Source organism: Polypterus senegalus, chromosome 3 (genome assembly GCF_016835505.1).
Source record: "Polypterus senegalus isolate Bchr_013 chromosome 3, ASM1683550v1, whole genome shotgun sequence".
In the NCBI taxonomy this organism is placed as follows: domain Eukaryota; kingdom Metazoa; phylum Chordata; class Cladistia; order Polypteriformes; family Polypteridae; genus Polypterus; species Polypterus senegalus.
In genome coordinates this window covers 302,017,242-302,040,454 of record NC_053156.1, presented here as the reverse complement: position 1 = coordinate 302,040,454, position 23,213 = coordinate 302,017,242, and the positions used below count along the sequence as shown (strand labels likewise).

Here is a 23,213-nt window from a genome sequence, read left to right as displayed (position 1 = left end):
ATACTTTTAGAAAATATTTTGTAATATACAAAAAAACTGTAATTTGCATATTTTCCAATATGTTTCATCACATCACACTGTAAGATACAGTGATGCTCTATATTTATATTTGATGTATTTGTGTAACATACATAAACAAATATAGGTAATTAATTTTTTTTTAAATATATTAGCTTTTTTATTATTTTCAATGGCAGGTTAATAGAGTTTTAAACTATATTGAAATATAAAAAAATGACAAATCTTGAAATATAAACTGTAATATATATAATACAGTATATTATAACTAGCATTTATAGTATTAAAACACTGCAATAGTTTTCTACAATGTATCTTACAGTATGTACTTCCTACTATTTTTAAGTAAATTAAGAAATATATTTTTATATTTGTGGGTGGCACGGTGGCGCAGTGGTATCGCTGCTGCCTCGCAGTTAGGAGACCCGTCTGGGTTCGCTTCCCGGGTCCTCCCTGCGTGGAGTTTGCATGTTCTCCCCGTGTCTGCATGGATTTCCTCCCACAGTCCAAAGACATGCAGGTTAGAAGCATTGGTGATCCTAAATTGTCCCTAGTGTGTGCTTGGTGTGTGGGTGTGTGTGCCCTGCGGTGGGCTGGCACCCTGCCCGGGGATTTTCTCCTGCCTTGTGGCCTGTGCTAGCTGGGATTGGCTCCAGCAGACCCCTGTGACCCTGTAGTTAGGATAGAGTGGGTTGGATAATGGATGGATGGATTTTTATATTTTCTGAAAATATTTGGTAATATACAAAAACAACAGTAATTTGCATATTTTACAATATTTTTCAGCACCTTGCAAGATACAGTGATGCTGTGATGGCGCACTGCTGTAATGATAATGTGAATACACTTGACTAGAGTATTCCTAGTTTTCCTCCTTTTTCTCTGTACGTTTAGCATTCGTTTGCTGAGAGGTTGATGCGCTTGCTGCTTCCTGAGCAGCTCTTCTTTTCTCCACCTTGGTGGCCCGCTTCTTTTCTTTGTATTAAAACTGATTAAGTCAGTGTTTGTGTTTCAATTACTTAGTACATTTTCCTTAGTTTTTCACTTAAGCTGGCACTTAAGTCTGCAATCTGCCTCAAGATTGATTTAAGATATGAAGAGGTAGGGTAAGTGACAGCAAAGGTGGTAGGGAATGAGAACGGCGCCTGTATGCATGTGCCACACGACCACCCTGCTGGCTGCTGCTGAGAGTTGATTCTACAATAACCCTGGAGATCAATCATCACCCCTAAAGAGGTTAGTAGACGTCACGTAGTATATGTGTACCAAATTACAGGTCAATAGGTTTGTGAGCTACAGGTGATTTTAAAATCCTGGACAGACAAACAGACAGCCATGACACTTTATTAATCCTCAAGGGGAAATTCACATACACCGGTAGCAGCATACTGATAACAACAGTATTAATTAAAGAGCAATAAAAAAGCAGTGCAAGTTAAAAAAGTAGAGAGAGTTTTTTTTTTTCAAAAATATATTATGCATGTGTTTTTATTTTTTTTTTGGAATAAAAGATCAGGGTGATAGTACTTGATATCACTTGATACGTGTCTTCCCCAGAGAAGGCAAGAAACAAACCTGGGCAGGCCGCCAGCCCACTGCAGAGCGCACACACACACACACTCCAAGCACACATCCATCCATTGTCTAACCCGCTTAATCCGAATACAGGGTCACGGGGGTCTGCTGGAGCCAATCCCAGCCAACACAGGGCACAAGGCAGGAACCAATCCTGGGCAGGGTGCCAGCCCACTGCAGAGCACACACAAACGCACACACACACCAAGCACACACTAGGGACAATTTAGAATCGCCAATCCACCTAACCTGAATGTCTTTGGACTTTGGGAGGAAACAAAAGTAAAGGTAATTTGAAAATTTCAATGTAATCAAAATGGAAGGAAGCTGATGCAGTAGGACACCTACCTTGACATGGCTTATTAGTGTCTTGAACACTCACAGCACACCGTTCTACCATTACTGTAGTAGAAGACAACATCAAATGCACATGGACACTACACTGTGGGATTACACCATTGCTGAACTACTTGCCGTAGTGAGATTTCTTTGGGCAGAGGGAGTGGATCCTGCTGAAATTCACCAAAGGACGTTGGCTTGTGCAAAGCCGTAAGCTATTGGGGTCCTCATCTTGCGCAACATGTTTGGCATTCCAAGTCATCATAGACTACAGCGTGTGCACAGATCCATAGCTGATTACCAAATGTGCAGCGACATGCGGAATCCGCTGGTCTTCCCTGATGAAGGCACTCGTCATGTCGATGTGAGCTTCTGTGAGCGATGCTGATGGTTGACCAAACTTCATCAGTTTCACTTTTAAAACTTCCTAAAATAAAAAACATTTTACAAAATTCCTTATAATAAATTTCAAGACTCACTTCCTAACATTTTAGCAGAAATTATGTGTACCTGCCTGTGTTTTTATGTTTGATTAAGAAACATTAGGATGTATTTAAAATTTTTCACATACTGTAATATTTTATTTATTTTTAATTAATTGAAGTCATTACTAAGGCATGCTACTTTTTCAAAATTGCCAGTATTCTTTTTTTGTGATCTTATTGAAGTTTGTGGAAGGAGATCTCCGAGGAAGACAGGAGTAGTTCAATCAATCAGCTTTTATTCAGACACAGTTGAGTACATAGGATTCATGCTTTGCAAAGCAGAAGAGCACATTTCACTTTTTGGTCAAATTTTTTATAGTTATTTCCTTCTCTCCCCTTTACTAATGAAACAGCATCTAAGCATTTCATCTTATATTGTGCAAATCGACCAACCGTTTCTTTTTTGTGTACGTGTCAGAGGGGCCCTCAAAGAAGGAAAGGTCATCTTTCCTGTGTCTAACAGACGTGTTCATGAAAGAGGAAGTTCTGGTCAGCTTACTGCATCCTGTCTTGTGACAGACGCCTGTATGAATAACCTGCCGTTATAGCAAAACAGCTTTGTCAGCTTTTAACCCTTAGTAGCTTGCAAACAGTTCAATTTTCTTTCACAAGTTTAAATAAAATTAATGAGAAATAGAAATAATGACACCACCGGTTTCTCATAAAACAAAGAGTCAAAAGAAAACAATTATAAAGGCAGTAGTAACAGTAAAAACACAAACCTGACCAACACATAAAACAGCCTGAGAAAAACTTAGGAGGGAGAATCAGCCCAAACATCAGACCCCACCGAGTCAGGATTTAAGAAGCAGAAAGAAAAGAGTGACAGCAGCTTCTGGCTATCTGACCCCATGGCTTATCTACTAGAGCACGTTAGTTTTGTAACATATGACATGGGTGACATATTGATCTCCACCTCCTGAGAGCTCTAAGAGAGTAAGAATGAAAAGTGTGGCTTACCAAGATGCAAAGGACACAGAAACATCAGACTGCCAGTAAGAAGCTAAAAATGTCTTTGCAGCTATTGTGCCTTGAAAAAAAATGCCTCTACTGAATAGAAGTTAAAAAGAGAGGGATGAGGGGTCCAGAAAAAGAAATATGTGAGGAAGGGAAGGCGTGTTAATGTGAAACAGAGTCAAGAAAAAAAACAATATTTAAAAAGAAAAAAATACCTGTTTACAGTTTTAGTGCTAAATAAATAACATGGTCAATGTTAATAGGGGGCGGCATGGTGGCGCACTGGGTAGTGCTGCTGCCTCGCAGTTAAGAGACCCGGGTTCGCTTCCCGGGTCCTCCCTGCATGGAGTTTGCATGTTCTCCCCGTTTCTGTGTGGGTTTCCTCCCAAAGACATGCAGGTTAGGTGTTTTGGTGACCCTAAATTGTTCCTAGTGTGTGATTGATTTGTGGGTGTGTGTTCCCTGTGGTGGGCTGGCACCCTGCCTGGGGTTTGTTCCTGCCTTGCGCCCTGTGTTGGCTGGGATTGGCTCCAGCAGACCCCCATGACCCTGTAGATAGGATATAGCGGGTTGGATAATGGATGGATGAATGTTAATAGGTTCATAGGGTTACTAGCTCTGCTACCCGTCGAAGATGGGTTGACATCTAAGTAATCAACATAGACCTCAGCAGTAACATTTACAATGCATATTTCTCTGTTATATACCATTTGGTATTGGATTCATTCATGCAGTGTTACTGATTGTAATGCACCATCTGTTGGAATGAGAAATGTAATGCATATGTCTCTTTTTTGGCATGGAATTCATAAAAGGAGTGTTAATGTTAGTGGTGTGCCAATTATTGGAATGACACATGCAATGCATTTTATTACTAAATATGTTTGTGATGAGGCAACTTTTGGAATGACTGATACACAGTAACCGGACAGACACACAGACAGACTCTCAGACACTTATCCTAATATTAAGGTGGATTATTGTCACATATGCCAAGCACAGTGAAGTTCTGTCTTGCATGTGCTACTCAACGTGCAACATGTTGCCACTCATCGACACCACGGTTTATCAGGACAAACCCTCTTGTCTTCATCATCTGAAACAAACAGGAGTGCTGAATTGTGTCGGTGGCATCCCCAAGATGTAAAACTAGACCAGTTTCTCTCTTGAACGCTGCATACTAATGACCTTGCATTATTTCTTTTGATTTCAGGGGTTCAGACATTTTCCGGTAATGCAGAGAGACCCGACTGTGTGTTTCCCTTTATCTACAAGGGGGTAACCTACAACTCCTGTACCAAAGTGGACAGCCATGAAGACTGGTGCTCCATAACTACTAACTATGATCAAGAGAAGCTCTGGGGTTACTGTGAAACTAAATGTAAGAAACCTTTGTAATTATTCATACACTTTGAATTGAAGATATCGAGAATATCAAGGAGGTCACCAACGCCACATACTCAGTACAATGAGGTAATTTGTGTGTGTGTTTTATTTAATTATTTTTACTTTTTTGTTTTCTAATTATCTTTTGGTATAAATTCACACTTAACGGAAATTACTCAGATTTAATTTGCATTTATTTGATCCAAAGTGGCTTAGAAAAGATGTTAACATAATCAAGTAACATCAGTCTGGGGAATGTTTGGGAACAGGTGTGACAGGGCAAGATGACAAAATTGATTACCATAAGTGAAAAACTCAAAACAAATTATAATCGTGTTACAATGCCCAGACTGACAAAACTAACAGCCAACTGAAATTTGCCAAACAACAGAGTCTTCCAGGGCTTCTTGAACACATTGAGGGAGTCAGAGTTTCAAATGGAAGTGAGCAGCTCATTTCACCAGTCAGGAGCTACACATGAAAAGAGTCTGGACTGAGATTTGATACCACACCGAGGTGGCATCACCACATGCCATTCACCAACAGATCTGAATGGTCGAGAAAGATCATAGGACCTCACAAGTGTCTCCATATATTTAGGTGCAGATGCACTGACTACTTTGTAGACAAACATCAAGGAATTGAACTTAATATGTGCCACTACAGGAAGCCAGTATAATGATCTGAAGGGAAGGATGACATGAACACCAGACATTTTGCTATTTTTTGAATCATCTGCAGTGGCTTGGTGAGACATGCCAGTGCTCCTGCCAGGAGAGAGTTGTAGTAGTCCAGCTGTGAGAAGACCTGAGCCTGGACCACGAGATAGGCTGCATATTTGTCAGTTTTGGTCTGATCTTATAGATTTGCTTTGTACAATATCCACAAGACCAAGAGAACAGAGAAATATTGTCCCTGAAGGACAGCTGATCATCAATAATCCCGAAGTTATGTATCTACTTGGTAAAGGGGTTAATGATAATGAACCAAGCTGAACAGAGATGGAGTGCTGAATAGATGGACAAGCTAGAATAACAAGCAGATCCATCAATGCCAGGCTGAGCTGGAGATGGTGTTCCTTCATCCAGGTTCTAACATCAGTGAGACATGCAGAAATTCTAGCTGATACTCTGTGGTCCTCTGGAGGGTGCAATAGGTAGAGTTGTGTATTATCAGCTTAACACTGATAGGAGAAACCATAGGACTGAATGAAAGGGCCTAGTGAAGAGGTGTATAGAGAGAAGAGGAAAGGGCCCAGCACCGATCCTTGGGGCACCCCTGTGCATGCCTGACCAGTCTCTACGCCAGGGCTCATGGTAGGATCTGCTAAAGAGATAGGACTCAAACCATAGCAGGATCTTGTGGTTGACTGTGTCAAAGGCGGAGGAGAGATCTACAGAAGCAGGATGAGAACAGATGATAGACTGGTAGCTCTAGCATGCTGTAACATATCAACAATGGTCAGTAGAAGCTTACATGTGAAACGTTCCCTTTAGTATCCTGACTGATTAGGACTGAGCAATCTGTTCTGTAGAAGAAAAGAAGAGAATTGGTTAGGGACAGCACTTCCAGAGTTTTGGATAGAAAGGAGAGGAGAGACACAGGTCTTACCTACATGAGATGGGTCAAAAGTCAGCTTCTTGAAGAGAAGAGTTACAAGGATCTGTTTAAACATTGTGTGAAAAGTGCCTGTGAAATAAATCGGCCACTTTACTGCAGCTTTGGAACTTTTGTCCAGTGTTAAGTAGATCTTCCTTATTGTGCGTTTATAAATGTTTTCTCAAATTTTCTTCATCAGTTTTAAGTGACTACTTTTACAACAGTGCTTTCAGAAGGTATTTGGATCCTTTCACCTTTTTCTCATTTTGCTATTTTCCTTTATCAAACAACATCCAATACCCTTGAGGGGCATAGTGAAAACAGGACTTTTATCACTGTCTCCCTCTTCATCTTTTCCCACTTCTATGTGATATTAATCAACTTTTCCGTACTGTTGAGTCCTAGTTGTACATTTGGGGATTTTCTGCCATTCTTCTTTACAGATCCTCTCAAGATCTGTCAGGTTGAATGGAAATCATTGTTGGACAGCTATTTTCAGGTCTCTCCAGAGATCTCTCCTAGCTCTATTTTGGTAACTCAAGGACATTCCCAGAGGTGTTCATGAGCCGCTTCTGTGTTATCCTTACTTTGTTCTTAGGGTCAGTGTTATCTTGTAAGGTGTATCTTTGGCCTGCTATCTGGCCACTCCGCTGTAAAGCCCAGATTGGTTTCAGTGTTGCGGTGGTGGGTATCTTTCTGAAAGATTCTCTCACTGATCTCCACATATCTCCCTGGAGCTTGGCCAGACTGGCCATTAGGTTCATGGTCACCTCACCTACCATGGGTCTCTTCCAATAATTCCTCAGTTTGTACCATTCAGCCATGTCATGGAATTTTAATACATTTGCAGAAATTTCAAAAATCGAGTTTGGGTATTGAGTGTTGCATAATGTGAGGAAAAACATATTCAATGACTTTAGCACAATGTTGCAGCACAGCAAAATGTTTAAAAAGTGAAGGGAACTGCTGATTTCCTGAAATAACTGTAAGTGTTGGTAAATCCAAATGTCAAAAAAGATAAATTGTCCTGTAAATATGCAGATTTTTAGAGTGTTTTTGAGTGTTTTCTTGCTTTTGACATACTGTAGGCTCCTAAGTGGATACATTCATCCCAACTGACACCCATTCAGGCTCCTGCAAAATGAAAGTCTACTCTCAAACATAACTATAATTCAGCGGAAATGTGCAACAGTGGAGCAACGGAATTAATGAGTTACTTTAGAGCTGTTGGTGTTCTCCTTGTTTTGAGTTGTTCCTCACTAAATTCTGAAAGCCACTCATTGTTTGATCTTTCTCTCCAGCTGAGTTTAGGACAACAGGTGGGAATGCCAATGGTGCACCCTGTGTGTTTCCCTTTCACTTACAAGGGAAAACCCTACAAACACTGCATTACCTACGATGAAAAGCGACACCTGCCTTGGTGCTCCACCACAAGTAATTATGATGATGATAAAATTTGGGGCTACTGCCCAACCTCAGGTAAGTAAAAAGTTTTGTATGTGTGCCTATCTATCTATCTATCTATCTATCTATCTATCTATCTATCTATCTATCTATCTATCTATCTATCTATCTATCTATCTATCTATCTATCTATCTATCTATCTATCTATCTATCTATCTATCTATCTATCTAAATAGAGTCACTGTTCCCCACATATGTCTCATTCATTTTATCTGTAGCAATTTACTACCAAAAATATGTCAAAATAGTTAAAAGTAATTTTATTATGATCATTTATTTGCTTAAAATGTGTAGGGTCGCTAGAAGCCCTAGAAGCAGTGAAGTGTCAGTTTTTACTCCTGCACATTTTAAGTGTTGTGTTTGCAAAAAGCATTTGAACAGAATGCACTTTTTTAGGATTTCTTTGTATCTTTATATGTTCATTGCATCTTTTTACTTTTTATGTAAGCATTTACGAGTTTAGAGAGGTAAGAAATAAGAAAAGAAATGCTTATCAACACAGTGAGCCATTGAAAGAGCCCTTATCATTGATAGTAGATACTAGTTAGAGATAGACACATTGCAGGGTTACACTTCTGAATCCATCAGATCATAGAATGATCAGACAAGGAGCTGGAAAAAAGGTGGAGGTGGCAAGCAGCCTCAAAGAGTGAAACAGTACAAGTCATGTCACCTTAAACAGCTTCTTACAGAAGCAAAAGTGGACAAACACAATCCATAGAAGCCATGTTTTTATCACGTTGATCATCATTTAGGCATTTATGAGTTTAGAAAGATAAGAGATAAAGAAAGACATCTCATGGATGCTTATCAGCATAGGAAGCCTTCCAATGAGTCAAAGTGAGATGCAGTGCAGAGTAACACTTCAGATGCCATCAGATCACGAACGTTGTGGGAAGGAAATTGTAGAGTGGCACAGCTCAGACGAGGAGGACATTAAAGGTGAAGGGGGCCGGCAGCTGCAGCAGCTACACAATGTGAAACAGCATAAGTCGCATCACCTGAAACAGCGTCTTACAGAAGCAAAAGTGGACATAAAAACAGAGAGGTGTCAGTACAGCTGTGTTTCTATTGTTTTGCCCATTATTTAGGTATTTATGAGTTTATAGAGTTAATCAGCATAGGGAGCCCTTTAAATATTCCCTATTGTTAAGAGCAGATGATTAGTCAGACAGAGACTCAACGAGATGCAACAGAGAGACAAATGATGAACAACAGAGTAAGGCAGAGCACAGTGACACTTCTGATGCCATCAAATCATGAATGTTCTTTGCAGGGAATTTTAGAGGGGCAGAGATCAAATGAAGAGGAGAAGGTTAATAGTGAAACAGCACAAGCCACATCACTTGAGACAGCTTCTAACAGAAGCAAAAGTGGACGAAAAACATGAAAGATGTCACATACAGTATGTTCAGTATCGCTGGACTGCAAAACAGCCAATCACTTTAGAATGTTCCAGGAGCCACATTGCATTGACAAAATTGTAACTGTGGTCTCGTGTTCAGGGGTAAGGTTTCAATAATGGTTTGGAACACTGAAGTTATCTGTAGCTTGATTTAAACAGAGGTGGGTAGAGTAGATAAAAATTGTACTCAAGTAAGTGTAGCGTTACTTCAAAATAATATTACTCAAGTAGAAGAAAAAAGTAGTCATCCAAAAAATTACTCAAGTAAGAGTAAAAAAGCATTTGGTGAAGAGACTACTCAAGTACTGAGTAACTGTTTGATCATAATAAATGATTTATTTTTTAGAAATGTTGTAATAATAAAGACAAAAATATAAAATAATGTGCAAATTCTGCTATTTCCAAATAATAAAATAAAAAATGAGTAAAAATAAAAAACATCTTTACAAAATAAAGACAAATAACACAAAGTTCCAAATCTCAGTTTTTCACAACAAAGCTTTTGAAGCCGATACCTACAGTAGGTAACATGTATGTTTGAGCAGTGCAAACTGCTTACAGTGACGAGATCTCCTGTACATTGACAGTATAATACTACTGTGTATTCACTTGCCCTTCAAATAGCACAGCTGATAGAAAATAACATTAGAACAAGGCAGCTTGTGCGCATACAAGAAGTCTCACTTTACCTTGACTGTCTGTGTCTGTGCATGGTAGGTTAAAATGTGCTTGTTCTTCACTCAGTGAAGTGATGGTTAAGCTTCAGCAGGAGTTGGCTCTCATTTTTCATGTATTCTTTCTTTCCCTGTCTACTGTCTGTGAGGAGTTTGTGCCGCTATACCGCCACCATAGACATACTGTATACTGTATAAGTAGACGTGCATTCACTGTGTTGCCCAGTCGACACGATACGTCAGCACATCCGCCATATTGCGAGTGGCAAAAGTGCCATTTAAACTAATACAGGTAGGCATGGAAACCGGGTTTTCTGATGAAAAAACAATGTTTAAAACAGTATCGTTTACATACAACAGATTTTGGCGAATCATTTAAATGCAAGTATTTATATCCATTTATACACTAATAATGGAAATTATTAAATAATAATAATTATTATTATTAAATAATTCCTCCCATATAAGTAACATTCCTCGGACTGCCTTCTTCCATCTCTGAAACATTTCTAGACTTCTTACACAGCACAGTACTGAAATATCGGTTAATGCCTGAGTCAACTCACGTATAGATTACTGTAATGCTATTCTTTCAGGCATCCCACAAAAACATATCCATTGCTTACAACTTCTTCAAAATTCTGCTGCCAGGATAATAACCTGCTGTTCTAAATCCACAGAACATATTACACCAATTCTCTCTCAACTTCATTGGCTCCCTGTTAACTACAGAATACAATATAAAATAAATACTGCTCTTTACATTTAAAGCTCTCCACAACCTTGCTTCATCTCCTCCAGACTGACACTCCTCTCTATCTCTCTCAGATCCTCATCTGCAGCTCGACTTTCTGTACCACACATCAAACTCTATTCTATGGGAGCTCGAGCGTCTATCATGGTGCTCCTCAACTCGGGAATTCTCTTCCCTCTCATATTCGTCAGCTCGATTCAATAACACAGTTTAAAACTGCCCTCAAAACTTATCTTTTCAAACTGACATACCAATTGTGAATTTTGCACTGTTACTGCCAGTTATCTTTGTTTGTTTTCTAATTATCGCTTTTTGATTTATCATTCTTTTGCTTTAGTTTTACTAATGTTGTTTAATTTTATTGTAAGGTGACCTTGAGTGCTAAGAAAGGCGCTTATTAAATAAAATATTATTATTATTATTATTATTATTATTATTATTATTGTTTATGAGACAAAAACTTGACCAATGTCTGAAAGTCAAAATAGTAAGACTGCAACTGGCAGTCTGGTCTTTCTTTTAGCAGTGAAATTATCCACTCAATGACAAAAATAAACAATTCTATTGTATACAAATTGGGTTAATAATTACTGAAAACATTTCACTTATTCCTCCCTCAATCTCTCTCTTTCTCTCTCTCTCTCTCACACACCCACACACAATGTGGTTAATTAAATATATACAGGATAGGATCTCAAATCCTTGAAACAGAACTGTCTTACATAGCTTTTTCCGTGTGTTGCCACTCTGTAATTTGAGAGTATTCAGTCTGGCAATATGGTGCAGCCTTAGTTTGTGGAAGACAGATACACCTGAAGACATACGCATAAAATGATGGTTGTCAATTTCAAACTGTGTTTCCCCAATGTACTCCTTGCGAAAAAACATATCATCTGAACCAATCTCAGCCTGAACAAACTGATTTGTTCAAAGATACACTGACAGCTTGCCCTAATGTCGACTGTCGGATAACACGCTCAGCTTCCTTGACCACCTTGACTGAACGCTCAGAAGGAATCATCAAACCTCCTTTGTTTTTTAATATGAGTGAGTGGTAGCTTTGATCATACTCGTATGATGCCGGTACACCATCTGTTACCAAACTAGCACGACACACATCACAGAACAGCTTTCTCAAAATCCCATCTAAGGGCTATCTGACCTCCCACAGCTTCTTGAGGTGGATTTCTTTGGGAAACCTTCAAAGTTTAAGAAATGTTAACAGCTTACAACAACCTACATAGTTATTGACTAAATATGTTTAGCCAAAACATTGTTTGGAGGCTCACTTGAGTACATAAATGCATAGCTTTGCTATCTTAGTCTGGCGTAGCTAAAGTTAAGATTATAAAACGGGATTTTCTAATTACCAAATACTGTATAACCAAAACAATTGTTCAGCCTTCCCTATGATAAGTAATCCCCTGGGATCTGGTTTGGAGCATACAGTGGTTTGTACAATCCCAAGCAGCACATGCTTGAGGCATCTTTATCCATTACTTCACTCCACAGCAGTGCCACACGCAATATGACGGTGATGTTGACGTACGATGCTGCTGCTCATGCAGTGTCTAGTAATTCTACGTCTATGGACATCACAGTTTGTGTGTGGTCATGTAACTGCATGGCTACGTCTGATTTGGGAAATGGAGACATATGATTATTGTTGCTACGTCTGATTGGTGATTGGTGGAGTCTTCTGATTATTGTTACGTCTGTGAAACAGTCATACAGTAGATCCACTGGTGGCTTCTCTCTGGCAAAAATATAACGTTATCTAATGGAAAAAAAGTAACGATTCCAGTGTTGCCCAATGTAGCAGAGTAGCGTTTCTTCTTCACAAATGTACTCAAGTAAAAGTAAAAAGCATGGTGAAAAAGTAAAACTACTGTTAGAAGTACAATTTTTAAAAAGTTACTCAAGTAAATGTAACTTGTTACTACCCACCTCTGGATTTAAATATAAATATATGCCGGGTCTGCAATTCTGTTTGTTGAAAGTCCCATGCATACAAAATATCAAATACAGAATTTGATCAAAGAACATCATTTTTGAGAAAAATTAAACAAACAAAATTGTAAACACCCCAACCCAAATACACCAAGCACTATAAAGAAATAGATCATATAGATTGTGATTGTTACCCAGATGTGATTGTCACCTAGAGTAGCATGGGACACTATCCATAAACAGTCTCCATTGGGAAGAAGGAGAAAAGATCATTTGACAATGGAAAAGTAAGATATCAACAGTAAATGTCTGCTCAGTTGGGTAACCGTCATAAGATCCTAAACCAGCTTCAGCGCTGAATCCTACCTGTCAATTTTGTGGCCTGATGACGCACTGATCCATACTGTAGAGAGTCTGACAAGAGAAGATTATGGAAAGAAATTTTCCAAAAATTAAAAGAGAGAGAGTCAGTGGGTTTCCAGGGAGAGGCTAATGTTGCTTTTGCAGTAATTACTCCTTAAGAGAATAACCTCTGCTGGATAAACGTAAGGGGAAGAGAAGAAAGGCCTACAATCAATGAAGAGTCAGTCAGTCAGTCATTGTCCAACCCGCTATATCCTAACACAGGGTCACGGGGGTCTGCTGGAGCCAATGCCAGCCAACACAGGGTGCAAGGCATGAACAAACTCCGGGCAGGACTCAATGAAGAGTAGTATACAAAAGTAAGTTGTATAAGTTGTACAAAGGTCTAGCAAAAGAAATATTTGAGGTACTGTGGGAATATTAGGAGAAATAATAGATGACAAAAAGCTGAACATAGAGGACCAGAAAGTGTGAGCCGGTAGGCAATCCCAGAACATGTGTAAAAATGTACTATGAGCTTTCTTTGTAATAAGATGACATTTAGGATCCACAGTCAGACCCATGGCATAGCACTTAGGAACGGTAAAATATAAACAGTGTACATACAGTATTTGAACTGAGTATGCTGATAGTTTGGGTTCTTAGCAGAAAAAATGTATATTTAAAAAAAATGATTTCCATGAGGTAGGAGGGACTTAGTAACAGATTGAAATTACAAGCGCCTGTAGAATGCTTTATTGTTATTCGTAATTTATTTCAACAATGCCTTTATCTTAAGGTGACTTACCACATTTGAGATACTATTGGTTACATTTCTTTTGGAGCACAGGTAGGTTACGTGACTTACTGATGGTCACACAGTCTCAGAAGAAGGATTTTTAACCCACAACCTTAATCACTACACCATACTGCATGTCTTCCAAAGGACTGTATAACAGGCTACCACTGGTTTTATGACGCGGGAAAGAGAGAAAAGAAAGTTATAAAGAAGGTGGGAAGGAACGGGAGATGAAAGTGGTATGCCAGTCACCTAAAAGCAAGTCTGAGTTGGAAATATTAGTTAAAAGAAGAAGAAACATTGTAAATGGAGCTCAGGGACTGGAAGATCCAGACCCCAGTATCATTATCAATAACCCAAGAGTTAGAATACCCTGATGGATCTAAGGAGGGGAAGGGATAGAGTTTTCACTAATAAGTAGAGCTAAATTGTGAAAAATAGGTGTATGTGAGTACCAAGCAGGACATTGGCCAAGAACCTTTCCACCCTTATTCATTTTATTGTTTTTGTTTTGAACTACTGAAGCAGGAAGTGTAAAACTCAACAAAATATGAAATGTGTATTTTTTGTTTAAACCATCATTCACTCATTATTAGTGATGAACAAAATTCAAGAAACTGAATTCACAAAACTCTGTATTTTCACTTTACAAAAAAATGTGCGAAACAAATGAGCAGCCATACCACTTGCGCTTTAGAGCAGGTCATCCACCTGAAGCTAAGCATGTTCGGTCCATTTAGGAAAAGGTTGGGTTGTTGCTGGAAGAGGTCTTGAGGAGACCAGCAGGGGACGCTTAGCCTGTGGTCTTAAGGTGACACCCAATGCACTACTGCAGTGATGGGGACACTGTGCTATAAAAAAATGGAGCCATCCTTTTGATGAGACGTAAATCCTGAGGTTCTGACTCTCTGTGGTGGTCATTAAAGATCCTTGGGTCCTGGTAGAGGAGAACATGTACAGAGTTTCTCAATGGAAAAAAAAGCAGCAATGTACATAATGGTGTGCTTTACTGCGTCTTCATGCGGAAAATATGCAGCAAGTCATGTTATTAATAAAAATGTACTGTATTCCCCCACTGGGATGTGAACAAGTATAGACTGAATTGAGTTTAACAGTACGTGGGTTACATTCATTATCAGAATCAGAATTAGAAAAATGTATTAAACCTGAGGGAAATTATTTATGTTACAACTATAAATGTAGACAAGGCACAAGTAACACTAAGATCAAGTGTAAACAATAAGCAACAACAACAACAACATTTAATTATATAGCACATTTTCATACAAAAAATGTAGCTCAAAGTGCTTTACAAAATGGAGAATAGAAAAATAGAAGACACAGTAAAAAATAAAAATAAGTCAACATTATTTAACATAGAATAAATAAGGTCTGATGGCAGGGTGGACAGAAAAAAACAAAAACAAAAAAAAAACTCCAGACGGCTGGAGAAAAAAAATTAAATCTGTAGGGATTCCAGACCAAGAGACCACCCAGTCCCCTCTGCGCAATCTACCTAACATAAGTGAAACAGTCCTCTTTGGATTTAGGGTTCTCATGGAAGGACTTGATGATGATGGTCACGTAGACTTCTGGCTTTCAGTCCATCAATGTTGGAGCATCATGATGCTTTGAGTAGGTGGTGGTAGCGCAGGTCGCCACCACAAATAGAAACCAGAAAAAGAAACAGAAAAGAGAGTTGGGGTCAGTACGGATTTTAGAGCCACTATGAATAGTTATTATAATGAATTGAACATACAGAGTATCAGGATTAAGTTAAAGTGAAGTTATAGAAAGGCCATGTTAAAGTAATGTGTTTTCAGCAGTGTTTTAAACTGCTCTACTGTATCAGCCTGGCGAATTCCTATTGGCAGGCTATTCCAGATGTGAGGTGCATAGCAGCAGAAGGCCGCCTGCCCGCCTCACCACTTCTTTTAAGTTTTGTTCTTGGAATTCTAAGGAGACACTTGTTTGAGGATCTGAGGTTACGATTTGGAATATAAGGTGTCAGACATTCCGATATATAAGATGGGGCAAGATTATTTAAGGCTTTATAAACCATAAGCAGAATTTTAAAGTCAATCCTGAATGACACAGGCAACCAGTGTAGTGACATCAAAACTGGAGAGATGTGCTTGGATTTTCTTTTCCTAGTTAGGATTCTAGCAGCTGCATTCTACACTCGTTGTAAACGATTTATGTCTTTTTTTTTGGTAGTCCTGAGAGGAGTGCGTTACAGTAATCTAGTCTACTGAAAACAAAAGCGTGAATTAATGTGGCAATGCTACCACACACTCATTAAACATCCACAGCATAGTGTTGCAGACCCTAAAAGATCTAAGGCTTCATAGGAAATACAGCCTACTTTGACCCTTCTTATATATGGTCAGTGACCACTATAAATCTTAACTTGCCATAAATTTCGTTGTTGCTTTTTCCTGGATTCAGGTATAAAAGCAGTGAATGGAACAGCTGGCCCCCAGTGTGTCTTTCCATTTGTCTACAAGGGAAAATGGTACTTCACCTGCACCCAAGAAGACACAGACAAGAAGTGGTGCTCTGTGACCAGTGACTACGACCGAGATGGCAAATGGGCGTACTGTGCAAATGGGGGTGAGTCATCCAGAAATTTTTCATAGGAGTCATGTCTGTCTTTTTCTTGAAGGCTTTTGTCCCATACAGTTGTTTATTTAATTATTGCTGGAAGTATGAAAGACATCGCCAAGGGTTTCAATAATCTTGGCAGTCCACTGTTTTCGCTAGAGGTTTATAGAGTGGTGTGGGTTTATGTGTGAATAGCATGACATCCAAAATAAGTTTGTGAAATAGCTGGCGTGCGTTCAGTTGTTATCCACATCGAGACTTAAGCCGTTCACAAGGCTAGCCGGGTGGTCTGCCAGTTTTGTACGACCGACTTCAACTAAACTGGTACTTGGATTATGAACAGAACTAACATTTTTTTGATTATCTGTTTCAATTTCTCTGTCTCGTTTATATTTTTACATAATCCTTACAGTATGTGCATTCTTTTTGAACTGCCTTTCCTGAGGTTTCTTCCATTTTTTCCCTACAAGTTTTTCCTTGTCTTCTTGGAGAGTCAAGGCTGGGGGGCTGTCAAGTGGCTGTTAAAGCCCATTGCGGCACTTCTTGTGTGATTTTGGGCTATACAAAAATAAAATGTATTGTATTGTATTGTATATATGCTCACATTGCATTTCATTATTTATGGGATATTTGTTATTATTTTCAATTGACTTTTATCACATTAATTGTATCGTTTTGCATTTAATTTGTGTGTATTTGTGGCTGGGGAGTATGCAGAGTAAGATTTTCATTGGATGGTGTGACTGTTTACTGTGCTTATGACTCAAGTAATGGTCACCTTCTCTGAAGTGCTACCAGGGCCGTAGTTCAGAGGGTATGGCACATTGAAGCACCAGTTGGCACATACAGAATACCACTAGGAAGGCTTGCATTTGAACCCGAGGGGCCCTAACATATTGAAAGGTTGTCTGCATAGCCTGTTTGTATGTTCTGCTCCAGGTTTCCTTCCACAGTCCAAAAATATACAGTGGTGAACTGACATTGTTATGTGTGAGACTGTGCCCTGTAATGGACTGACACCCCGTCCAAGAATTGTTAATGTCTTGCACCCAATGTTTGCTTGTAACCTCCAGCTTCTCCACAACCATGTTCTGGATAAGCAGGTAAGGAATATGGATGGATGGATCTATAGTTGAGAACAGTCTAAACTAGGACAATTAAGGCAGGAAGTGTAGGACAGGCCATGTCTAACTATTCATGTAAATCATCATGCAGCAAAAAGTGTAAAACAAAACTATCAGTAATGAACTAAAAGGTGTCTTGATGTCTTCATCATAGATATCTGATTTGTCCTGGGCCAAAAATTTTGGTTATAATTTATGCTCTTCTGTAGCTTGGGCGAACTGTATTTTACTTTATATGCAGGTCTAACACTCCCAATAGAACTTTGCTGGAGCAGCACAAAAGGTCACCAACTTTTGGAGACTTTTGGTTGGTATTGCATGGGAATTATTATAAAGCAAATCTATTGTGCAGATGAACATATAGGCAGTAGACCCCTACACATTTGGCTAATATCATTTAAATTAAATGTGCTCAATACCCCAGAATAACAAAATGAAAACAGGATTTTAGACATTTTTGCAAATTTGTTAAAAATAACAAAACTAAAATGTCACAAGTATTCAGATGCTGTATTCAGTACTTACAATGTAACCACTAGGGGGTACCACTGAGCCTCAAATCACTATGTCACTCAACATATCTCCAGTCTTAAAAAACAACACGTGATAACAACACATTTCCACTTGAGCACCAGCTAAATCAACACAAGAACATCAAATAAGCAATTTCTTCCTCCAAGTGAGTGTCACCAGCTGCCTCCCAACTCTGACTTTCCAAGATGTGGCTGCAAGCTTCTTTTTAACTGGGCCCAGAACTGCTTCCGGTGTCCAGCACTTCTTGGTCATGTGGAAACCAAGGCGATCCTTGCCTGGTGGCACCCAAGGACCCCAACAGGGCTGTGCTTCCAGACTTCATTTCCTAAGCTACTGTCCTAACCGGGAATGAATGGCTCACAGCATCAATAATTACCCAGTCCATCCATTATACTTCTCTAAACAAAAACAACATTTATTTATATTGCACATTTTCATACAAATGTTGTAGCTCGGGCGGCATGGTGGCGCAGTGGTAGTGCTGCTGCCTCGCAGTTAGGAGACCCGGGTTCGCTTCCCGGGTCCTCCCTGCGTGGAGTTTGCATGTTCTCCCCGTGTCTGCGTGGGTTTCCTCCGGGCGCTCCGGTTTCCTCCCACAGTCCAAAGACATGCAGGTTAGGTGGATTGGCAATTCTAAATTGGCCCTAGTGTGTGCTTGGTGTGTGGGTGTGTTTGTGTGTGTCCTGCGGTGGGTTGGCACCCTGCCCGGGATTGGTTCCTGCCTTGTGCCCTGTGTTGGCTGGGATTGGCTCCAGCAGGCCCCTGTGACCCTGTGTTCGGATTCAGCGGGTTAGAAAATGGATGGATGGATGGATGGATGGATGAATGTTGTAGCTCAAGGTGCTTTACAAGATTAAGAAAGATAAAGTTTATCTACAAAAATAAGATTAGGTAATACTCAGTAACAAAGAATAAAGTAAGGTCAGTTGGCCAAGACAGAAAAAAAAAAAAAACCCAAATGGGCTGGAGAAAAAAAAAAAAAATCTGCAGGGGTTCTGAGGCCAAGAGACCACACGGCCTCCACTGGGTATTCTGATCTCAATCAATCCTCATGGTTTTCAGGCTTCACATGAAAGAATTTTATGATGTTGGTAATGTGGATATCTGGGGTACTGCCTTCAATCCATCAATGTAGAGACAGCATGGTGCTTTAATCAGATAGTAAAAAACAGCAGACAATAGCAGGGACTAGTACAGAGTGATGAGCCTTCAATGCACATATAGTTTAACAGGGATACACTAAAATGTAACTATGAGAAAATTGTGTTAAAATAATGGATTTTTAGCAGTTTTTTAAAATCTTTCATTACAGGCAGGATGAAGACTGTAAGGTATTATGGGCAGGTTAAGTTTCCACTCCCTCTGTCCTTCCATCATGGCTGCCTGGCTGGGCAAGAAATCATCCTCCATCCTAGCCATATTTGTGAATGCACCGTATTACACGTAGAAAGTGAAACATTATAACACTCATTGGAAGAGTTATGAAACTTGAACATATAACTCATAAACAACAACAACATTAATTTATATAGCACATTTTCATACAAACAGTAGCTCAAAGTGCTTTACATAATAAATAATAGAAAAATAAAAGACACAGTAAGAAAAATTAAATAAGTCAACATTAATTAACATAGAATAAGAGTAAGGTCCAATGGCCAGGGGGGACAGAAAAAACAAAAAAAAAAAAACACCAGACGGCTGTAGAAAAAAATAAAATCTGTAGGGATTCCAGACCATTAGACTACCCAGTCCCCTCTGGGCATTCTACCTAAAAAAAGACCTAAGAGTTGTGGCAAACTCTTCACTGTCCACATCTAGACAGAGGTCATCAAGAAGACTAACAAAATGTTGGCATAATTAGCATTTTGTGGTGAGGGTGTTCCTAAGCTGTAAAATATCCACTTTTCATATGCATAGTGCAAAAAGACACATCTGCCCTAGAGAAACTTCAGAAATGAACCACTAGATTGCAGCATATGGATTACAAGAAATGACTGAAAGAGTCAAACCAAGAGGTGGCATGATAGAAATACTTAAATGGAATGACTGTGCAAATGCATGATGTTATTTTCAAATTGGCCCTTCAACAAGAAGACAGGGGCACAGATGGACGCCAGTTCAATTTCACATAAATGCAAGTATTGCTTCACATTGAGAACTATACATATATGGAATGAGTTGCCAAGCAGTGTAGTAAATGGCAGTACTTATTACTTTCAAATGGGTATTTGTAAAAAGGTTGGGTGAATAAAAATGGAACTGCGTTCAGTTGAATGACCTGTTCTCATCAATAATTTACTTTTCTCATGTTTTTATTTATACTACAGCAGCTTTACCAGTCGTACAGGGAAATGCCCATGGAGCCCCCTGTGTTTTCCCTTTCAAATATGACGGACAAACATATACTTCCTGCACTAAGAAAAACTATAATGGTCTGTGGTGTGCCACAACAAGTGATTATGCCAAAGACAATCTATGGAGCACCTGTCCAGGTAAGCACTCGAGTATTTTACAGTCCAGTAATGATTTTGACAAGAACACACCACTCATCCCCGTATGTTTTCCAAACATATTTAACATCCAAACTTAACACATGTTTTACAGATATGTGAGTGTATCATGGGAATGGCAATTAAATAATTTTCTATGTAAGATAAGTTTGTTTGTTCTTTTGAGAAAAAGATTCTCTTCCATCTTGGGATTAGTAGGAGTCTGATTATTAAAGTATTAAAAAAATCAGTTTTCTTCTCAAGGCCTAAAAAGGATCTCATGGAAGGACTTGAAGATGACGGTAACGTGGACTTCTGGCCTTTAATCCATCAATGTAGGGACGTCATGGTACTTAGATTAGGTGATGGTGGCGCAGATCGCCACCAGAGAAAACCAGAAAAAGAAAAGAAGAGAAAGTAGTAGTTAGTACGGATTTTGGAGCCACCATGAATAGTAATGATAATTAATTAAATATACAGAGCACCAGGATTAAACTAAAATGAAGTTATGAGAAAGCCATGTTAAAGTAATGTGTTTTTAGCAGATTTTTAAAGTGCTCCACTGTTTCAGCCTGGCAAATTCCTATTGGCAGGCTATTCCAGATTTTAGGTGCATAACAGCAGAAGGCCGCCTCACCACTTCTTTTAAGTTTAGCTCTTGGAATTCTAAACAGACACTCAAGAACTTGAAGATCTAAGGTTACGATTTGGAATATAACGTGTCAGACATTCCGATATATAAGATGGGGCAGATTATTTAAGGCTTTATAAACCATAAGCAGAATTTTAAAGTCAATTCTAAATGACACAGGTAGTGACATCAAAACCGGAGAAATGTGTTTGGATTTTCAGTTTCCTAGTTAAGATTCTAGCAGCTGCATTCTGCACTCATTGCAATCGATTGATGTCTTTTTTTGGGTGGTACTGAGAGGAGTGCGTTACAGTAATCTAGTCGACTGAAAACAAAAGTGTGAATTAATTTCTCAGCATCTTGCAATGTTATAAGATGTCTAACTTTTGCTATGTTTCTTAAGTGAAAAAATACTTTCCTGGTGATCTGATTAATATGTGATTTAAAATTCAGGTCACAGTCAACAGTTACCCCTAAATTCTTTACCTCCGTCTTGACTTTTAATCCTAATGCATCAAGTTTATTTCTAATAACCTCATTATATCCATTATTACCAATCACTAAAATTTCAGTCTTCTCTTTATTTAGCTTGAGAAAATTACTACTCATCCATTCAGACACACAAGTAAGACATCGTGTTATTGAAACAACAGAGTCGGGATCATCAGGTGCTATTGATAAAAAATCTGTTCTTTTATATCAGACACACAGTTTCCTCTAATATTAGTCTTAGATGTTCTGGGTTAATTCCATACGATTTCTGTTTTTTTCAAAATTAATCTGAAGCATGATGTTTACTGTAAACTCTCTAGCATGTCTGGTGCAGTGTGTCTGGGGTCTGTGGTGGTTCAGGGTTTTTAATGAAAACAGTGAGGCAGTTCCATAGGTGTAGGTGTGTCAGAAGAAAGCCATGCAGCCACAGAGGTCTTGATAAAGGAAGTTGCTAATGGTACAAAGGCGGTTAGTGCAGCTGTCCATCATCTGAGCTCTGTTGGTCATTTGCCATATTTGCACTCCATGGGGTTAAAAGGGATCTGAGAGGGAGAGATCAGAGGAACAAGCAAGCAAGAGTGAAGGGGAAATTGAAAGCGAACAAAGAAACAGAGTATACACCAGAACTTGAGGTTGAGCCACAAGCAGAGGAAAAGGCGCTAGGCAGTCAGGAAGCCATGTGTGGAATGAGAGGAACAGTGCTATGGGGCAGAGTTGCTCCTACTGAGCATTGGAGAGGAGCAGGAGTGGGTGATCTCTCCAGCAACTGTTCCAAGGACACCGAAGGATGGTGGTGGTACAAGAGAGTAGGTCTCGGTGATCCCCACGTATGACAAGGGGTGGTGGTAGAGAAAAGAGTTGAAGGTTATTGATCAAACTCACCGACCTCTTTGTCTGTTGAACAGACCAAAAGGATGAGCAGAGGGGACAGATTAAAGAGATGGATGCACTGGACCTCGAGATCTAGAGGAAAGAAAAAATAGATGATCTGTTTTAATTCTTGATTTTAACATATTTATGGCTTCATTTATTTATGGATTTAATATCCATGTAGACATTGTTTTATTGTGGATTATTTATTTCTTGAAGAAAATGTTCACTGTTTGTACATTGCCTAAATTGTATGCATTAAAACTGCACTAAGCATGATGCACCACTTTTGCTTCTTTGTTTCCTCAAGGCAATAGTCTGTTCTCAGTATAAGTGAAACGATGCCCTAGGAATTGACTGATTTCATCATAACTATTTGTTTAAAGTATCAAAATAGTTAAAATATCTCGAGATAACCATCACAAATAATTATAAATATCTCTTCCATTACAATTTTGGATGAGATATCAATAAAATGAAACAAAATGTTAACACATGGTCCAATCTCCATCTTAATTTACCAAGGATAATTACTGAACAGCTTCCTAAGCTATTCTATTTATTTCAGAATATTCTTATATACATCAAACAATAATTCTTTAAAAACTGACACTCAATTATAATATCATTCATCTGGAATTCAAAAAGTCTTGCATCCAAAAGGCAACTCTACAAAGATCTAAAACAGATGGTGGCATGGCACTACCTAACTTTCAGT

The 23,213-nt window shown here is 39.0% G+C and overlaps 1 protein-coding gene across 2 annotated transcripts in view; it reads left to right on the top strand.

Moving 5' to 3' along the window:
• Positions 1-23,213, top strand: part of LOC120526374 (epididymal sperm-binding protein 1-like) — a 59,279-nt gene that overhangs the window by 26,141 nt on the left and 9,925 nt on the right. Inside the window, exons 1-4 of one of the 2 annotated variants that reach the window (XM_039749507.1) lie at positions 4,607-4,755; positions 7,661-7,838; positions 16,197-16,361; positions 20,341-20,505. In XM_039749507.1, coding sequence (XP_039605441.1) covers positions 4,717-4,755; positions 7,661-7,838; positions 16,197-16,361; positions 20,341-20,505 — 547 coding nt within the window. In that variant the 5' untranslated portion in view covers positions 4,607-4,716. Of the gene's footprint in view, positions 1-4,587; positions 4,756-7,660; positions 7,839-16,196; positions 16,362-20,340; positions 20,506-23,213 lie in introns of those variants that run through there. The other variant, XR_005633143.1, reaches the window with a different exon arrangement.